A 20,069-nucleotide genomic window follows, 5' to 3' on the forward strand; every position below is an offset into this window, starting at 1 on the left:
CACTGCTTTCCAAGGCAAATTAGCAGGGAGCTGGATTGGAAGTGAAGTAGCTAGGACTCAAAGTGGAGCCCATATGGGATGCTGGTATCGTGGGCGGCTGCTTTACCCACTACATCACTGAATCAGTCCCTTCTCTGTAACTTAAAACACTTATCAGTTTATATATACGTTCTGCATATGGCATTCTGAGAAATAAAAGATAGAAATGAATTTATAACCCAGTTGATATTAAACATATTATGGATGTGAGAATGTCCTATAAATCAACTTCAAAAGCTCTTCACTTTTCCACTATCAGGTTTTTAAAGTGTTTCAAAACAAAATGGAACTCATCTTGCAAAATGTATACCTTAATATAAAATTTTCTTTTAAAAACTTAAACGAAAATGCAATTCTTGGTCTTTACTGATTCAACTTCAATTTTCAGAAACTCCATGCTTTCTATGTTGCTTTTTTTTTTTTTTTATGTTTATTTGAAAGGCAGAAAGATTTTGAAACGTCTAAGACATAACAACTGGGGCTGGGCCAGGCCAAAGCCAAGAACTGGGAACTCCATTTATGTCTCCAACACAGGTGGCAGGGACCCAAGGTACTTGCACTATCACCTGCTACTACCCAGGGTACGTATTAACAGAAAGCCAGAATTGTGAACTGGACTAGAACCTAGGCACTCTGATATGGGTTGTATGAATCCTAAGTGGCATCTTAACCACTGCACTGAATGCCGTTATTTATAATTTTTAAAATCCTAGGACACCAAGAATATCACTGTCCCTTTTAAGATCCTTTACCTGAGCACAACAGTTAGAAAAACATGAAAGATTCTAAAATTCTAAGAATTTCTCGGATTTCAAGATGTTGCTATATGAATAGGTACTTAGTCAAAATAGGAAAACAGTTGCCAAATTACATGTTTTTCTGGTATTCATTAGTATACAGAAGTGCTAGAGCAAATCCATGTTCATTCCTTTGGATTGTTAACTTTACATTCATTTAGGGTATGCAGAATTAATTTAAGAAATTTAAAGCTTGGGCCAGTGCTGTGGTATAGCGGGTGATGTCCCATATGGGTGCCGGTTCAAGTCCCAGCTGCTTCACTTCCGATCCAGCTCTCTGCTATGGCCTGGGAAAGTGGTGGAGGATAGCCGAAGTGCTTGGGCCCCTGCACCTGTGTGGGAGACCCAGAAGAAGCTCCTGGCTTCTGGCTTTGGATCAGCACAGCTCCAGCCATTGTGGCCAACTGGGGAGTGAATCAGCAGATGGAAGACTTCTCCCTCTCCCTTCCCCCACTCCCCTCTCCCCCTCCCTCCCTCCCTCCCTCCCTCCCTCCCTCTCTCTCTCTCTCTCTTTCTGCCTCTCCTCTCTGTGTAACTCTGACTTTCAAATAAATAAATCTTTGGGAAAAAAAAAAAGCTTAAGCAGACAGGCCTTTATGAAACATGGTGTGATAAAATGCATACATGAAGCATGGTATGACAAATGTATACTGTAATTGCATTTAAGATCACAAATCACAACTGTTACCATTTGCTCAACTTTCTATGTGTCAGGTAATTTGCAAAGCACTTTATAATTATTTAATTCCCCCAACACTCACATAAGGTAAGCTACACCATTATTATCATCCCCATTTAAAGACTTTAAGAAGTTAAGTAGCATCTACAATATCAATCTGAGTCCAAAGCTCTAAGCTCTTGTTCTTTTTTTTTTTCTTTTTTCTTTTTGACAGGCTGAGTTAGACAGTGAGAGAGAGAGAGAAAGAGACAGAGAGAAAGGTTTTCCTTTTTCCGTTGGTTCCCCCCACCAAGTGACCGCTACGGCCGGCGTGCTGCACTGATCCGAAGCCAGGAGCCAGGTGCTTCCTCCTGGTCTCCCATGCAGGTGCAGGGCCCAAAGACCTGGGCCATCCTCCACTGCCCTCCCGGGCCACAGCAGACAGCTGGACTGGAAGAGGAGCATCCGGGACAGAATCTGGCGCCCGACCGGGACTATGAACCCGGGGTGCCAGCGCCACAGGTGGAGGATTAGCCTAGTGAGACGCGGCGCCAGCCAGCTTTTGTTCTTTACCAGCTAACACTATACAATCATCTTATTACAAATGTAAGTCTAGCAAAACTGTACATAGTTTCTATAGCAATACTTATCAAAGTATGGGCTGGGGTCAGACTTAAGACAGTTCCAATAACAAAACACTTTCTATGTTCTATGCCTTCTACCTACTGAGGATGTACTAAACAAAACCAATTCTCCGCTGTCATGGGCTGAAATTCTAGTCAGGGATATGGAGGTACACAAACCTCAGCAAATAAATATATAAACAAACAAGGCAGAATCTTATGATAAGAAAAGCTATGAAGTAAATGAAATAGGATGATGTAATAGATCAAGGGGGAAAGAGGTGGGCTCTTTGGCAAATGCCATAGGGGACCAACCTCTAAGGAGATGACACATAAACTGAAACCTGAAAGATACGGACCCTGAGGCAAATTTTGCATATGTAGTTTGAAAGTTTATCTAAAATAATGTCTCTTCAACATTTTTGGTATTAAAATACAATATCCTTTATATAAAGTGGTAGTTTTCATTTGCAGTGAGGGGCTAGCCCTGTGGCACAGTGAGTAAAGCCACCACTTGGCAGTGCCAGCATCCCATATGGGCGCCACATCGAGTCCCAGCTGCTCCACTTCCAATCTAGTTCTCTGCTGTGGCCTGGGAAAGCAGTAGAAGATGGCCCAAGACCTTGGGCTCCTGCACCCACGTGGGAAACCCAGAGGAGATTCCAGGCTCCTGGCTTCAGATTGGCTCAGCCCTGGCCATTGCAGCCATCTAGGAATTGAACCAGTAGAAGAAGACTTTCTTTCTCTCTCTCTGCCTCTGCCTTTCAAATAAAATAAATAAGTCTTAAAAAAAAAAAAAAAAAAAAGGTCCATGGGCCAGTGCCATGGCTCACTTGGTTAATCCTCCACCTGCGGCACTGGTATCACATATGGGCACCAGGTTCTAGACCCGGTTGCTCCTCTTCCAGTCCAGCTCTCTACTGTGGCCCGGGAGGGCAACAGAGGATGGCCCAAGTGCTTGGACCCCTGCACCCGCGTGGGAGACCAGGAGGAAGCACCTGGCTCCTGGCTCCAGATCTGCGCAGCGCCGGCTGTAGCGGCCATTTGGGGGGTGAACCAACGGAAGGAAGATCTTTCTCTCTCTAACTGTCTAACTCTGTCAAATAAATTAAAAAAAAAATCCATCTACCTCACTGAACCTTCAAACACTTTATTTACTATTATTTATAGCACTTATTACTTTGCCTGTCATCTGTGTATTTTACATATACATTATCAAGACTTCCTAATAATTATGCTACTTATCACATGAATTGTATCCAATGAAATCCCATGAAAATAACTCAGTAAATGTTAACTATTCCATTAGTAATGTATTTATGAAGTTTAACTGTATTAATGACTAGAAAATGATATAAAGTGTCATTCAAAATTAAAAAAAAAAATTTGTAAGCAACTTGGGCTTTTGAATCTACTAGATTCCTTTTTTGTCTCCCACTTACCCTCATCTTCTGCCTATATAGAGCAAAAATAAGCTTTGCTTTGCCACAATAAAACCAGGTATGGTCACCTTTTCCTCTAAGTGTTCTACTATTTCTCCAAAATAACCTATTAACTTCCCAGAGACTCAGTTTATAAATCTTTTAAGTGGGGATAATTCAAAATGTGCAGAACTAAGTATCAGGATCTAGGTAATAATCATATGGTATTTATTAAGTATGGACAGTAAATAGTATCTAAACTCCTTCTGAGCATCCAGTACAATTTTACATAGAGTAGGCACTCAATCTTTCTAAATTCATTTTTTGAATTCTGAATCCTTTTGGCCATAGTAACACACTATCAAAAGAATCTTTAATTATTCAAATCATACTGCCTGCCTCCTGGACACAGTTCATCATCTTTAAAAAATGTACCATGTTATACTCAAAAAGTAAAAAAAATTTTTTTTGGAAGATGGACAGAGACAGGCAGAGAGACAGAATTTCCACCCACTGTTTCATTCCCCAAATGCTTGCAACAGCTGGGACTGGGCTAAGCAAAAGCTGGGAGGGAACTCAATCCAGGTCTCCCATGTGGGTGGTAGGAACCCAATTACTTAAGCCATCACCACTGCCTCCCAGGGTCTGCATTAGCAGGAAGCTAGAGTCAGAAGTCAGAGCTGGGTATCAAACTCAGATACCCTATATAGGAGGCTGGTGTCTTAACCACTAGGCTAGATGCGCATCCCCACACTACACTATTACAACTCCCACTAGGGTAGCAGTTAACATACCACTAAGGATGCTCCACACCAGACTACTTGGGTTTGATACGTGGTTCCAACTCCTGATTCCAACTTCCTTCTATTGCAGACTCTGGGAGGCAGTGGTGATGGCTCAAGTAGTAGGGTCCTGCCACCACCTGGCAGACTTGGATTGACTTCCTGAAGCTATGGTTGTTACAGGTATTCAGGGAATGAACCAACAGATGGAAGTTCTTTCTGTCTGTTTCCCTGCTTCTCCAATAAACAAATAAAAAATAAAGCTATCATAATAGTAAAGGAACACAAAGGCAGCTCAGATTCTTCTCCATTTTAAAATAAAAATGGCAAACTATAATTCCTAGTTTGTAAGATCTGTTTTTCCTTTCACAGTGCACCTTTTACTAAGGGGTATTTATTTTATTTTATTTTTTTAATATTTATTTTATTTATTTGAAAGAGTTACAGAGAGAAGTAGAGGCAGAGAGAGAGGTCTTCCATCCACTGGTTCACTCTCCACATGGCCGTAACGGTCGGAGCTGCACAGACCTGAAGCCAAGAGCCAGGAGCTTCTTCTGGGTATCTCACGTGGTTGCAGGGGCCCAAGGACTTGGGCCATCTTGTACTGTTTTCCCAGGTCACTGCAGAGAGCTGGATCAGAAGAGGAGCAGCTAGGACTAGAACCGGCGCCCATATGGGATGCTGGCGCTTCAGGTCTGGGCTTTAACCCGCTGTGCCACAGCCCTGACCCCTAAAGGGTATTAAAGGCAATACATCTCTCTGCTAGTGGGTACCAAGAACTAGAAAGTAAAAGTTAGGTGAAACTAATCACTAGAGAGTGAACCAGAAAAAAACAGAGATGAGGGAGAGATAAAGACTCCATCAAACTACAATTAAATTTAAACCCAAGGCCAGCGCTGCGGCTCAATAGGCTAATCCTCCGCCTGCGGCGCTGGCATCCCGGGTTCTAGTCCCAGTTGGGGCGCCGGATTCTGTCCCGGTTACCCCTCTTCCAGTCCAGCTCTCTGCTGTGGCCCGGGAGTGCAGTGGAGGATGGCCCAAGTCCTTGGGCCCTGCACCAGAATGGAAGACCAGGAGAAGCACCTGGCTCCTGGCTTTGGATCAGTGCAGTGCGCCGGCCGCAGCGGCCATTGGAGGGTGAACCAATGGTAAAAGGAAGACCTTTCTCTCTCTCTGTCCACTCTGCCGTTCAAAAAATAAATAAATAAATAAAATAAAATAAACCCAGCATACTAAACATTTCTTTCATCAAAGAGCCTCTATTTCAATGTTTCTCTAAAAAGAGAGTAAGAAGGAGGCATTCTGAAAAACTATCTTTATCTTAGTCAGAAAAGCTTTAATGTTTCAAAGCACAGATGGAATTGTGTTGCCTTTTCCCAAAAGGAGTGACTAGGTTCTACTACTTTCTCCACTAGATGTGCATTTCTCCAGTGTTCTATAATTAAAATCTGTGGGAGCGGTAGAATCTAAAAGCAGTACTAGAACACTAACAACTTTTTGCTTCCTTGAACAAACAGATAAGACAGACAAGTGGGTCTGTACAAGTGCTAAATTCTTGGTAAACTTTCCTATGCTCTCTGAACTCCTTTTTTTTTTTTTTTTTTTTTTTGACAGGCAGAGTGGATAGTGAGAGACAGACAGACAGCAGACAGAGAGAAAGGTCTTCCCTTTGCCGTTGGTTCACCCTCCAATGGCAGCCGCGGCCCGCACGCTGCGGCCGGTGCACCGCGCTGATCCGATGGCAGGAGCCAGGTACTTATCCTGGTCTCCCATGCGAGTGCAGGGCCCAAGGACTTGGGCCATCCTCCACTGCACTCCTGGGCCATAGCAGAGAGCTGGCCTGGAAGAGGGGCAACCGGGACAGAATCCGGAGCCCTGACTGGGACTAGAACCTGGCGTGCCGGCGCCGCAAGGCGGAGAATTAGCCTATTGAGCCACGTGCTGGCTCTGAACTCCTTCTACAAATTAAAATTCACATATCCCTGAAATTTTAAAACAACTAACCCCATCTCCCTTTGACTCTGTAAAGTACAGCCATACTTCAGATCAGCTCAGCTCTGGCCATTGCAGCCATCTGAGGAGTGAACCAGCAGATTAAATAAATCTTAAAAAAAAAAAAAAAGTACTGCCATAAAACAGTAACACTGGAGAAGAAATCCTAACCCACTGACAAAAACCTATAGAGAAAACTGACATTTAAAGTGATTCTAGAGTGGCCTGTTTGAGCAAATTTTAGTACTAACATTTTCCCACTGGAATTATAATTTTCCTTTAAGGATATTTCCATGCCACAGAACCATGTGAAGTTTGTTAATATTGTTTCAAACACTGAGTTATGGGAATATTTACTTGCTACAAAACTTAACAATTAGCTTACTAAAGTATCTAGTATAGCAAAGTTGTTATACATATTGCTTTAAACCCACCAAGAGCCATGAATGCAGTAACACCCTTCTGCATGTGACAGACAAAGCAATAAAATAAAGAACAAAGCAACTGACTGTAAAGTCTCAGAATACGGATTTAAGACACGCACTGCACCTAGTAGTTGAAGATACAACTTGGGATGCCTGAATGCCATATCAGAGTGCCTAGCTGGAGTCTTGGCTCTGCTCATGATTCCAGCTGTCTGCTAAAGTGCATCCTGGGAAGCAGCCAGTGATGGCTCAAAGACTTGGGTCCCTGTCACCCACGTGGGAGATGCAGACTGAATTTCCAGTGCCCAGCTCCAAACCGACTCAGCCCTGGCCACTGCAGGCATCTGGAAAGTAAACCAGCACGTGAGAGTTCTCTATGTCTCTCTTATTAACAAAAAATAAATAAATAAATAAATGTCACATTTAGAAAAACATTATCACAGGAGCTGGCATTGTGGCATAGTGACTGAAGTTACCGCCTGTGACATAGGCATCTCGTAAAGGCACAGGTTCATGTTTTTGGCTGCTCCGCTTAGGATCCAGCTCCCTGCTAACATACTTGGGAAGTCAGCAGATGATGGCTCAAGGGTTATGGTCCCTTCACTCGTTGGGGAGACCCAGAAGTTGCTCCTGGCTCCTGACTTTGGCCTGTCCCAGCCTAGCTGTTGTGGCCATTTGGGCAGTGAATCAGTGAATCAAGATTTCTGTGTCTCTCCTCCTCTTTTTCTAACTCTGACTTTCAAGTAAATAAATAAATCTTCAAAAACATTTATTACAATACTTACACTTTAAAACGAAAGTAGTTCCATGTTTTTGAAAAATTACCAGGGGGCCTGCGCTGTGGCATAATGGGCAGAGCCGCCACCTGCAGTGCCGGCATCCCATCTGGGCACCAGTTCGAGTCCTAGCTGCTCCACTTCCAATCCAGCTCTCTGCTATGGCCTGCGAAAGCAGTACAAGATGGCCCAAGTCCTTGGGCCCCTGCACCCATATGGGAGACCCAGAAGAAGCTCCTGGCTCCAGATCAGCTCAGCTCTTCCCATTGTGGCCAATTGGGGAGTGAACCAGCGGATGGAAGACCTCTTTCTTTCTCTTTCTCTCTGCCTCTCCTTCTCTGTGTAACGAGGAGGAGGAGGAGGAGGAGGAGGGGGAGGAGGAGGAGGAGGAGGGGGAGGGGGAGGGGGAGGGGGAAGGGGAGGGGGAGGGGGAGGGGGAGGAGGAGGATTCTATCAATGAAGGGCAATGGAATGAGTAAAGAAAAAGTAATCCAGGTGTTCAAAGAGGAGGCAGGGGACAGTGCAATATTAATTTTATAATTGGGAAATCACTGCTACTGCTCAATGAATCCACAAGTGCCATGACACCCAAACCAGAAGTAGCAACATTCAAGAAATCAAAGTAGATTTCTCATTTCTTCGAGAAGCTGAGATAAAGTTTACCTTGAATCTTAAAAAGAATCTAAACTAAAAACATACTAGATCAAGTAATAGAAGCATCTAAAATACCAGAATGCCCAGAGAGCCTTCTCCTTGGATTTCTTCTTCATACTCACTATCCTAACTTACTACAATGACTTCTCTATCTAAACTTACCCTTGGCCCGCGCCGCGGCTCACTAGGCTAATCCTCCGCCTAGCGGCGCCGGCACACCGGGTTCTAGTCCCGGTCGGGGCGCCGGATTCTGTCCCGGTTGCCCCTCTTCCAGGCCAGCCCTCTGCTGTGGCCAGGGAGTGCAGTGGAGGATGGCCCAGGTGCTTGGGCCCTGCACCCCATGGGAGACCAGGAAAAGCACTTGGCTCCTGGCTCCTGCCATCGGATCAGCGCGGTGCGCCGGTCGCAGCGCGCTGGCCGCGGCAGCCATTGGAGGGTGAACCAACGGCAAAGGAAGACCTTTCTCTCTGTCTCTCTCTCTCACTGTCCACTCTGCCTGTCAAAAAAAAAAAAAATAAATAAAAAAAAAAAAAAAAAAATAAAATAAACTTACCCTCTAGTCAATCTCTTCCAGCCTCCTGGCTCTAAAAATAATCTAGACTAAATAAATCATTGTACAACTCTGAATATACTAAAACAATTAAACTACACAAATGAAATGAATTTTATATTTGTGAATTATATCAAGATATTTCTAGAAACAGACAACCAAAACCAAAACCTAACATATCCAAACTAAATTTATGATCTTCCTCTCAAATCTGCTCACTCACAGCATCCCCCATATCAATAAATGCCAACTCTTTCTGTTCAGGCAAAAAACAAAACAAAACCAGTTATCTTGATTACTCCTTTCATCCTACATTTAATCTACCTAGAAATCCAGCAGGCTCTACCTTCAAAATAGATCTAGAACTAAAATACTTCTTACCACTTCCATTTGGCCACAACCTGGCCCAAGCCACCAACATTTTACATCAGATTACAACAGCCATCTAACTGGTATTGCTGTTTCTGTAGCAACCAGAGTGACCTTTCAAAACACAAATCAGTTCATATCCTCCCTCTACTTAACTGGCTCCCATTTCATTCATAATAAGTCTAAGTCTTTACAATGCCTTAATGATTTGCAACCCCTTCCCTCACCATTTTAACTACTCTTTTCCAACCACAAACACTTCTCACTGTTCCTTGAAATCACAGGCCACACTGTTAACCTCAGGATCTTTGTGTTTTCCTGTTCTGCTTAATGCCTTAGCTCCCTACCCGCACATGACCTTCACAGTAGTGCAGCCCTCCCTCCTCATCTAACGCTGCAACCCCTTTAATACTCTATGTCTTCCTTCCCTGCTTTATAGTTCCCTATAGCACTAACACCCCTCTCACATATTTATATTTTGTTTGTCTGTCTTCTCTTACTAGAGTATAAGCTCCATGACAGCAAACATTCTTGTCTGTTTTGTTCATCTCTTTTATCATAGTGCCTAGACAGTACCTGGCACAGTAGTTGTTTAATATTTTTGATTGTTAACAGATACAAGGACACACTTCAATGAAAGGAGTAACAAAATGTTCTATAGCACAGTAGAGTAATTACAACAATTAATCATGTATTTCAAAATGGCTAGTAGGAAGGAATATGTTACCAACACAAAGAAATGATAAATATTTTGAGGTGATGAACATAACAGTTACTCTGATCTAATTATTATATATTGTATATAGGCACTGAAATATATCACACTGTATCCCACATATGTGTACAACTATAAATTTATTAAAGACACTCTCAGGACCTTTGCTGATTGAAAAATTTTAAAAAATACTTACTAAAGGGCAGGCATTGTGGTACAGTGGGGAAAGCCACTGTTTGGCATGCCTGTATCCCATATTGGAGTGTCTAGGTTTGAATCCCACCTCTACTTCCTACCCAGCTTCCTGCTAATGCACACTCTGGGAGGCAGCCGGTGATGGCTCAAGTATTTGGGTCCCTTCTACCCATATGGGAGGTCAAGAAGGAGTTTCTGGCCTGGCTTCAGCTTGGCCCAGTCCTAGCTGTTATGGGCATTTGGGGAGTGAACCAGCAGATGGAAGTACTCTCTCTTTCTGCCTTTCAAATAAAAACAAAAATTAATAAGTGAACATTAAAAACACTATTGAAAGAACTGAATGTAACCTACAAACTTATAAGCAAAACTCATCTTGGAACTTGAAGTTATAACGTGTATCTAGTTCACCTGTACTAGATGTACATTTATATACATACAATATATGATCTGTTAGAAAGGATAGATCATGAAATGAAAGTAAACAGTTATGGGCTGGCATAGTGGTGTAGCAGGTTAAGCTGCTGCTTGCAGTGCTGGCATCCCATAGTGAAGTGCCAATTTGAGTCCTGATCACTTCGCTTCCTGCTAAAATGCCTGGGAATGCAGTGGATGATGGTCCAAGTACTTGGGATCCTGCCAGCCATGTGGGAGACGGAATTCTTGGCTCCTAGGTTTGGCCTGGCTGTTGTAGCCATTTGGGGAGTTAACCAGCAGATGGAAGCACACTCTCTCTGTCTCTCCTCCTCTCTCTGTAACTCTACCTTTCAAATAAACAAAATAAACCATGGGGGCCAGCACTGTGGCACAGAAGGTGAAGCCTCCACTCCTATAGCTGGCATCCTATATGGACACTGGTTCAAGTCCCAGCTGCTCCACTTCCAATCCAGTTCCCTGTTAATGTGCCTGGCAAAGCAATGGAAGATGGCCCAAGTCCTTGAGCTCCTGCACCTATGTGGGAGACCCGGAAGAAACTCCTGGCTCCCAGCTTCAGCCTGGCCCAGACCCGGCCATTGTGGCCAACTGGGGAGTGAACCAGTAGAAGAAAAGATCTCTATCTGCCTCTTCTTTTCTGTAACTCTTTCAAATAAATAAATAACTTTTTCTAAAAAGAAATAAAATAAATCTTAAAAAGAAAAGAAATGAAGTGAGGTGATCAGAAGGAAAGGTGAGCAGAGAGGTGTTGTATCAAAAATAGTTCTGCAACTGATTAACAATGACCCTTCTAGTTTTCCTTCAAAAACTCAAATTATCCTGACTTCTAGAACAGACCAAACCATTCAATGGTTAGAAATAAGAGGGGCCAAGGGCCAGTGCTGTGGCGCAACAGGTAAAAGCCCCAGCCTGCAGCACTGGCATCCCATATAGGCATCAGTTCGAGTCCCAGCTGCTCCACTTCTGATCCAGCTCCCTGCTATGTGCCTGGGAGAGCAGCAGAAGACGGCCTAAATCCTTGGGCCCTTGCACCCATGTGGGAGACGCAGAAGAAGCTCTTGGCTCCTGGCTTCGAACTGGCTCAATTCCAGCTGTTACTGCCTTTTGGGGAGTGAACCAGAGGATGGAAGACCTGTCTCTCTTTTTCTCTCTCCCTCTCTCTGTAACTCTTTCAAATAAATAAAATAAATCTTAAAAAGGAAGGAAGGAAGGAAGGGGAGGGGAGGGGAGGGGAGGGAGGAAGGAAGGAAAGAAGGAAGGAAGAAGGAAGAGGGGCCATTGCCATGGTACACTGGGTTAAGGCCCCATCCTGCAGCGCTGGCATCCCATATGGGTGCCAGTTTGAGTACTGGCTATTCCACTTTCAATCCAGCTCCCTGCTAATGTGTCTGGGAAAGCAGCAGAGGATGGCTGCAGGAGACCTGTGAGAGGCTCCTGGCTCCTGGCTTTGGATCGGCTCAGCTCAGCTCAGCAAATGGAAGACTCCTCTTTCTGTCTCTACTCTCTCTGTAACTCTGCCTTTCAAATAAATAAAAAATAAATCTTTAAAAAAAAAAGAAAACACAATGGAGGTATCATAAACAGTATTTTCCATTTCATCCTTGAGTTCCGCAGAAGACTAGCTAATTCACTGCAAAGAGGCTGGTCCAACTTATCTGCTGCTGATTGGAAATGTAATTTCTAGCACTAAAAACCAAAACAAAGTTCTGCTACAATTATCTGAACACTCAAGATCCTAAAACTATCTGTATCATTGTCATAATAAATAATTTGAACATTTTCTATGTGCCAGGCCCTATGCTTAAATACACACATTATTTTTTACGTTCAGACAATACCACGAGACTTCATTACTCTCCCTACTTCCAGATAAGAAATCAAGGTTATAGCTTAAGTCTTTGCATAGTATCACCATTTTTTTCTTTATTATTCATTTTGTTGTTGTTTTTCAAACCCTTGTGTCAAGGGCTGACTATCAATAGATTGCAGCGAGGGAGCAGCTCTGCTACACAGGCAACCCTGAGTATCACCAATATTAAATGATGGAATTAAGACTGAACCTAGGGGCCAGTGCCGTGGCTCACTAGGTTTAATCCTTCACCTACGGCGCCGGCATCCCATATGGGTGCTGGGTTCTAGTCCCGGTTGCCCCTCTTCCAGGCCAGCTCTCTGCTGGGACCCAGGAGGGCAGTGGAGGATGGCCCAGATGCTTGGGCCGCTGCACCTGCATGGGAGACCAGGAGGAAGCACCTGGCTCCTGGCTTCGCAGCACCGGCCGGGGTGGCCATTTGGGGAGTGAACTGACGGAAGGAAGACCTTTCTCTCTGTCTCTCTCTCACTGTCTGTAACTCTACCTGTCAAATAAAGGGGAAAAAAAAGACTGAACCTAGGCCTAATATTAAAAGTCTAAGTTCTGGCCAGCGCCGCAGCTCAATAGGCTAATCCTCTGCCTGCAGCGCCAGCAAACCAGGTTCTAGTCCCAGTCAGGGCGCCAGATTCTGTCCCGGTTGCTCCTCTTCCTGTCCAGCTCTCTGCTGTGGCCCGGGAGTGCAGTGGAGGATGGTCCAAGTCCTTGGGCCCTGCACCCATGGGAGACCAGGAGAAGCACTGGCTCCTGGCTTCAGATCAGCATGGTGCGCCAGCCGTAGCGGTCATTGGAGGGTGAACCAATGGAAAAGGAAGACCTTTCTCTCTCTCTCTCTCACTGTCCACTCTGCCTGTCCAAAAAATCTAAGTTCTTCTAGTTCTCTATATTGATACCCATTTTATGTAAAAAGGGAGACAATGTGGTGGGTGTTAAAATTCCCTCTTGGAGGCCGGTGCCGTGGCTCAATAGGCTAATCCTCCACCTTGCGGCGCTGGCACACCGGGTTCTAGTCCTGGTCGGGGCGCCGGATTCTGTCCTGGTTGCCCCTCTTCCAGGCCAGCTCTCTGCTATGGCCAGGGAGTGCAGTGGAGGATGGCCCAGGTGCTTGGGCCCTGCACCCCATGGGAGACCAGGAAAAGCACCTGGATCCTGGCTCCTGCCATCGGATCAGCGCGGTGCGCCGGCTGCAGCGGCTGCCATTGGAGGGTGAACCAACGGCAAAGGAAGACCTTTCTCTCTCTGTCTCTCTCACTGTCCACTCTGCCTGTCAAAAATTAAAAAAAAAAAAAAAAAAAAATTCCCTCTTGGGGGACCAGCACTGTGGCACAGCGGGTTAACGCCCTGGCCTGAAGCGCCAGCATCCCATATGGTTCAAGGCCCGGCTGCTCCACCTCTGATACAGCTCTTTGCTATGGCCTGGGAAAGCAGTACAAGATGGCCCAAGTCCTTGGGCCCCTGCACCCACATGGGAGATCCAGGGGAAGCTCCTGGCTCCGGATCGGCACAGCTCTAGCCATTGCGGCCAATTGGGGAGTGAACCAGCAGATGGAAGACCTCTCTCTCTCTGCCTCTCCTCTCTCTGTAACTCTTTCAAATAAATAAAAAAATAAATAAATCTTTAAAAAAAAAAAGATTCCCTCTTGGGTGGGCCAGCACTGTAGTATAGTAGGTTAAACATCTGCCTGTGGTGCCTGCATCCCATATGGGCAGGTAGCAGTTCGAGTCCCACATGCTCTACTTCTGATCCACCTCTCTGATGATGGTGTGGGAAAGCAGAGGAAGATGGCCTAAGTACCTGGGTCCTTGCAGCAGCATGGGAGACTGGAAGAAGCTCCTGGCACAGCTCCGGCCATTGTGGCCATTTGGAGAGTGAACCAACAGATGGAAAACCTCTCTCTCTCTCTCTCTCTCTATCTGAAACTATGCCTCTCAAGTAAATAAATAAATCTTAAAAAAAAAGAAAAAAAGATTCCTCTTGAGATGCCTGCATCTCATATTGTAGTGGCTGGGTTTGAGTCCTGGCTCCGCTTCTGATTCCAGCTTCCTGCTGTTAATGGCTCAAGTACTTCGGTCCCTGCTACCACGTGGAAGAAGACCTGGTTTACTTCTGGGCTCCTGGCTTTGGCCTAACCCAGTCTAGTCCAAGTTGAGGCAGACATCTGTGAGTGACATGGTGAGTGAACCAGCAAACAGAAGATCTCTATCTCTATCTCTCTGCCTTTCAAATAAACATCTAAAATTAAATAAAAATGAGATAAGAATGAGTGAAATATAGAAATAATAATCCAAAGGGCACATCAAGTCCATGAAAGAGCCATATCTTGCCGGCGCCGTGGCTCAATAGGCTAATCCTCCACCTATGGTGCCGGCACACCGGGTTCTAGTCCCGGTTGGGGTGCCAGATTCTGTCCCGGTTGCTTCTCTTCCAGTCCAGCTCTCTGCTGTGGCCCGGGAGGGCAGTGGAGGATACCCAAGTGCTTGGGCCCTGCACCCGCATGGGAGATCAGGAGAAGCACCTGGCTCCTGGCTTCGGATCAGTGCGGTGCGCTGGCCGCAGCGCACCAGCCAAAGCAGCCATTGGCGGGTGAACCAACGGCAAAAAGGAAGACCTTTCTCTCTGTCTCTCTCTGTCCACTCTGCCTGTCAAAAAAAAAAAAAAAAAAAAAAAAAAAAAAGCCATATCTTGAACCTGCAGACAACCTTGCCTATAATTTCTCTCACCAAATCATAAATGTTTCCTTCTGACAAACAGAAGTTGAAACAATTCTGTTCTTCAAGTTTTTAATTAACTATTTCAAAACATTACGTTGGCAAATATTTACCAATATGCAAGCACTATTCTAGCTGCCTGGGGACCCGGCAGCAAACAAGACATAGTTCTGTTATCTGGTGGGGGAAGACAGACAACAAACATGTAGTACGTAAATAAGGTAATTTCATTGAAAATAGACATGATAGCAACTGAAGGGATCATTTAAAATAAGATGATGTGGGGGGATGGCACTGTGGTACAGCAGGTTAAAGCCCTGGCCTGAAGTGCCAGCATCCCATTTGGGCACTGGTTCAAGTCCTGGCTGTTCCACTTCTAATTCAGCTCCCTGCAATTGTGACTGGGAAAGCAGTGGAGAATGGCCCAATTCCTTGGGCCCCTGCATCTACATGGGAGACCCAGAAGAAGTTCCTGGCTTTGGATCGGCCCAGCTCCAGCCATTGGCCATTTGGGGAGTGAACCAGAGAATAGAAGACCTCTGTTTCTACCTCTCTCTCTGTCTTTCAAATAAATTAAATAAATCTTTAAAAAAAAAAAAAAGTTGATCAGGGAAGTACACTCTGAGGAAGTAACACTCATAGTTCACCTGAGAACTAAATGATGAGAAAGAAGAAGGCAAGAATTGAAGCCTTCTGACAAGACACACAGAGCTGGTGATGTAACCTCTTGAAGAGGACAGTAAAAGAATCCTGCTGCAGTGGGATATCAGTGGGGGGTTTCAAGCAGAGGAATAACTGCTTATGCTACAGAAAGAACATCAGAAAATTATGAGAATGAATGCCACAGTCAAGCAAATTAAAAGAAGCCTGAATTAAAACCAGCAGAACCTACCTTTGGAGTATACCTTCAGGGATGCCATTTGCCTTTTCTAAATTTTTCCTTCACAGTGAACAAGTCTTTATTATACTTTATGAAATAAAGGATAAAATGAAAGTATCTCTGGAATAGATAACCCAGTCACATAAATGTACATGAAGGTCTAAACATAAATCGCAAAAGAAAAAAAAGAAGGGCAAGTGGCATCAGGAAGATGGTCAGAAAGACTGGGAATGCCGAAAACACTTACTTCACAATCCCGCTAAAGCTGACTTAGCAACCTAACTTCACCTATAATAAGTCTACCTGTAAAGAAATGTAAACTTAAATGAAGATGAGGCCCAACAGAGAATGCTATTTCCTTCCTGCCCTATGATACTCTGCTGGTTCTCTCTCATAAAGCTTCATTTACAATTAGATAAATGAAGTTCATTAAAAGAGAATACAAAATGACTACAAACTACCTTTAATAATTTTAATTTTTAATTTTTTTTTAGATTTTTTTTTTTTTTTGACAGGCAGAGTGGACAGTGAGAGAGAGAGACAGAGAGAAAGGTCTTCCTTTGCCGTTGGTTCACCCTCCAATGGCCGCCGCGGCCGGCACGCTGCGCTGATCCGATGGCAGGAGCCAGGAGCCAGGTGCTTTTCCTGGTTCCCCCATGGGGTGCAGGGCCCAAGCACTTGGGCCATCCTCCACTGCACTCCCTGGCCACAGCAGAGAGCTGGCCTGGAAGAGGGGCAACCGGGACAGAATCCGGCGCCCCAACCGGGACTAGAACCCGGTGTGCCGGCGCCGCTAGGCGGAGGATTAGCCTAGTGAGCCGCGGCGCCGGCAGCCTTTAATAATTTTAGAAAGTTAAATTCCATCCCACTAGGAAAACAGCATCATAGAAAGCCAAAGGCATTTAACTGTATAAACTATGGAGAATTCACTTCAAATGATGCATTGCCCTTCTTGAGCCATCACTTTTTCACTCTTAAGATATCAACAAAGGAAATAAGCTGGAGCACAGAACAAATATTCTGTTTCCAGCATACCTTATTATTGCTGACTAGAAAAAAAAAACACAGTAACTGTCACTTGTGCAGTCCCACATGGCATGGATAGGGGCTAACCTATTCTTGCAAATGATGGAACTGTGAAGTCAAAGCACCAGAGCCCAAAGGTGGGAAACGTAAAATGTTTACAGAATTTGGTGAAGAATATGTTCTCACACTCACAACAGCACTGCTACCACTGGGGTACTAAGCACATCAAACATCATTTTACAAAGCTACTGGGAGAGTGAAATCCTAACTCCACCACTTTACCAAGTAACCTTAAGCAACTTAACATTCTGAGCTTTAGTTTCCTCATTGTAAATCAGTGATTAAAACACCTCCCCAGGAGATTTTACTGTGCATTTTAAGGTTTAAGAGATAGCTGGACACAAAGCAGAGCAGACACCTACTATGTGAGTCTCTGGTGATGACTGTTAGCATATTTGATGTTACATATTCTAATTTCACCTCTCAACAGGAAAGCAACTATTCGAACTGCTGTTAGTAACTACAGGTAATCTTGTTTTTAAATTCAAAGTAATTATTCAAAGAGCCCCCAAATCTCTCTCTCTCAACAATAACTTTAAACACAAATTGTCTGATGCTTGGGGCCTATAAATCTGCAGGCTGATCCATCTGTTCCCTAAAAGGTAAACACAACAGGGGCAGTGGCAGAAGTGGAATAGTAAAATTAATGTGGATGATGGGGGTCACTAGAGACACAGACAAGAAGCAAGCTGAAATTCAAAAAGATACATGTGGAGTTAGGGTTAACCCTTGCTCCTCATCAGGAAGCAACAGTGACTTCACACTTCCTCCTGTATGATCTGAAATTTAATTCTGCTTTAATAGACCTCTTTTCAGTAATAAAGGAGGAAGAAACCACAGATGAAGACGCAAAAAGAAAAAGCAGTACCGGAGGAAAAAAACACTACATATTTAAAAAAAAAAAGAATTTTTCCTGTTTTGATTACCTATAAGATCACACTCGATTTTGTAAAAAGGTATTTCAGGTGTTTAAAGAGTAGTGGGATACCTTACACTGCAAGACAGAGTGATGATACTCCCTACAGTACAGTAGATGCTTCTGGACAGCATCTACTCATCTACTCGTATTTTATTGCAGCAAACAGTTTACAGAAAAACCTCCCAGGTGGTCGCCTCAGATCAATGTGGGGCTCCTACTGCTCCTAAACACTCATCCAGGTAAGGCTCTCCTTAACACGCATCCCAAGTCATAGTTCAGTGGAATATACAGAATGGTCCAACACCTTCCAGGGAAGTAGGTGGATCTACTACTGCTTAAATCATAGCTTGCCTACCAGCAGGAAAACCAGAAATCGTTAACACGTCAAGGCCTGTAGGAAATAAACGGACGCGACAATTTCCGCGAAGGTTCAGGAAAACCAACAACACACCTCAGAAGGCTGTGAAACGACAGGATATCTAAATCTCTATAGATCTGGGGCCAACGGCCCAAGGTCACACCAAGTCAGGGGCTAAAAAACCCAAGAAACGAGCCGCCAGTAGTTCAGCACAACCTTTGCTGGGAATGGACTCTGGGCTCGGGAATACTCAAGTCACAGCTTTCCGGTGAACACCACCACGAACGCAGGGGCTCGGTGGGAACACCCCAGGCGAATCGGGCCGTATTTCCTCCCAGTCCCCCAGCCTTCCCCTCCCTGGCCACCCCCAACACTCACATCTCCGGAGCCACTTCATCCAATGGTAGACGATAGTACTGTGGTGTTTCTTGTTCTCTATACACCAAGACGACAAGCCTTGAATGGATTCCATGGTGTTGGTTACCGACTGGAATTTTCGATCCAACGAGGACTCCAGAGCCCCCGCCGAAGAGGCCGACGAGGAGGAGGCCTTACTGCTGCCTCCGCCGCCGCCGGCCGCCATCTTCCCGGTTTGCACAAGCGCTGCTGCTTCTCCGGCGGCCGCGGCGGCGACGGCGGCGGCGGGAGCGGGAGCGGCAAAACAATCACTGCGAGTGCGTGAAAGCCGTAGGTGGGGAGGGAGGCCAAGGGGTGGGGATGGTGCACGCGCGAGGCTCTTCTGGAGTGGGGGGGAGGGCTACTGCCGGGCACGCTGGCGTCTCCTACACGCTGCAAGGAGGGGCTGCGGGCTTATCAATGTTGTTGAAGGGGGTAGTGTTTAGACCAGTCAGTAATCACGAAAGAATTACGCAGAAAATAGGACCTGCAAAGCCGTTCAAAACGTCTGGCCCCGAGACTAATATCTTACACTTTCGGCTACGGCCTTTCCCCACCCCTAAACCCACACACACTCCTGTGAGCCAGGGCGGGCGTTAATATCTTAAATTTAATACTACCCGACCGCCCTTCAGTTGCAGAAATCTTTCTCTTTTAGATTCTCTAGCGGAGAAAAGGCCCACGGCTACCTAGTCAGGATTTTTTTTGCAACGCAATAGCAGCAAAGGGACAGCAACAGTATCGCGCACGCGCCGCTTAGCCCCGCCCCTTCGCTTCCTTCCCAACCTTGAAAGCACAGGGAGGCGTGATGGCGGGGCAATCTGACCAATCACAGGAGGAGACCGAGAAGCGCGCGCAGCAGCCCTCAAGCCTCAAGGGCCAAGGAGGCGGTTCGGCTGGTCGTGCGCCTGCGCAGTAGGTCAGCGTGTAGCGGGCAGTGAGCAAAAACTGGGAGGGAAGTGTGACGGTGCCAGTCGAACTACGGAAAGCTTGGGGTGGGGGTTGCCACAGCTCCGCCCCGCTTTTAGCTTCCTAGTGGAGTTGCACTCGTGGGTCTCATCGGCTCACGCAACAGGGCAGGAAGTCCCCACCGCTCAGTCTCTGGCGCCTGCAGTCGCTGCTGCCGGTAACTCCTCAGAACGCCGACGCGCGACAAAATGGCTAGCAGCCATTTTGCAGAAGATGCGCATGCGCCAGCTCCAGCGAGCCTTTCACTACGCAGACTCCTGATCCTTATACTATTCACGCTCCGCTTGGACGAAACCATTCTCAGTCACTTGACTATTTGGATTATAGGAAGAGGAAATAAGTGAGGAAGTGAAGCAAAAAATTTCCTCGTAATATTTTCGAGGCGAGGAAAGAATAAGTGACAAGGTGTGACCTCACCTTCACGAGTTCCCATACAATTCCACAAGGGATAAAACAT

The 20,069-nt window shown here is 45.3% G+C and overlaps 1 protein-coding gene across 8 annotated transcripts in view; it reads right to left on the minus strand.

Annotated features, from left to right (window-relative positions):
- RPRD2 (regulation of nuclear pre-mRNA domain containing 2) overlaps positions 1–19,823 on the minus strand; it is a 93,710-nt gene extending 73,887 nt beyond the window's left edge. For all 8 annotated transcript variants that reach the window (XM_051857304.2, XM_008264489.4, XM_008264487.4 and 5 more), the window contains exon 1: positions 18,626–19,823. In XM_051857304.2, the coding sequence (XP_051713264.2) occupies positions 18,626–18,830 (205 nt within the window). In that variant the 5' untranslated portion in view covers positions 18,831–19,823. The remainder of the gene's footprint in view (positions 1–18,625) is intronic.
- Between the last annotated feature and the right edge of the window lie 246 nt (positions 19,824–20,069).

This window comes from Oryctolagus cuniculus, chromosome 7 (assembly GCF_051225735.1).
Source record: "Oryctolagus cuniculus isolate XC-2025 breed Fujian yellow rabbit chromosome 7, ASM5122573v1, whole genome shotgun sequence".
Lineage (NCBI taxonomy): Eukaryota > Metazoa > Chordata > Mammalia > Lagomorpha > Leporidae > Oryctolagus > Oryctolagus cuniculus.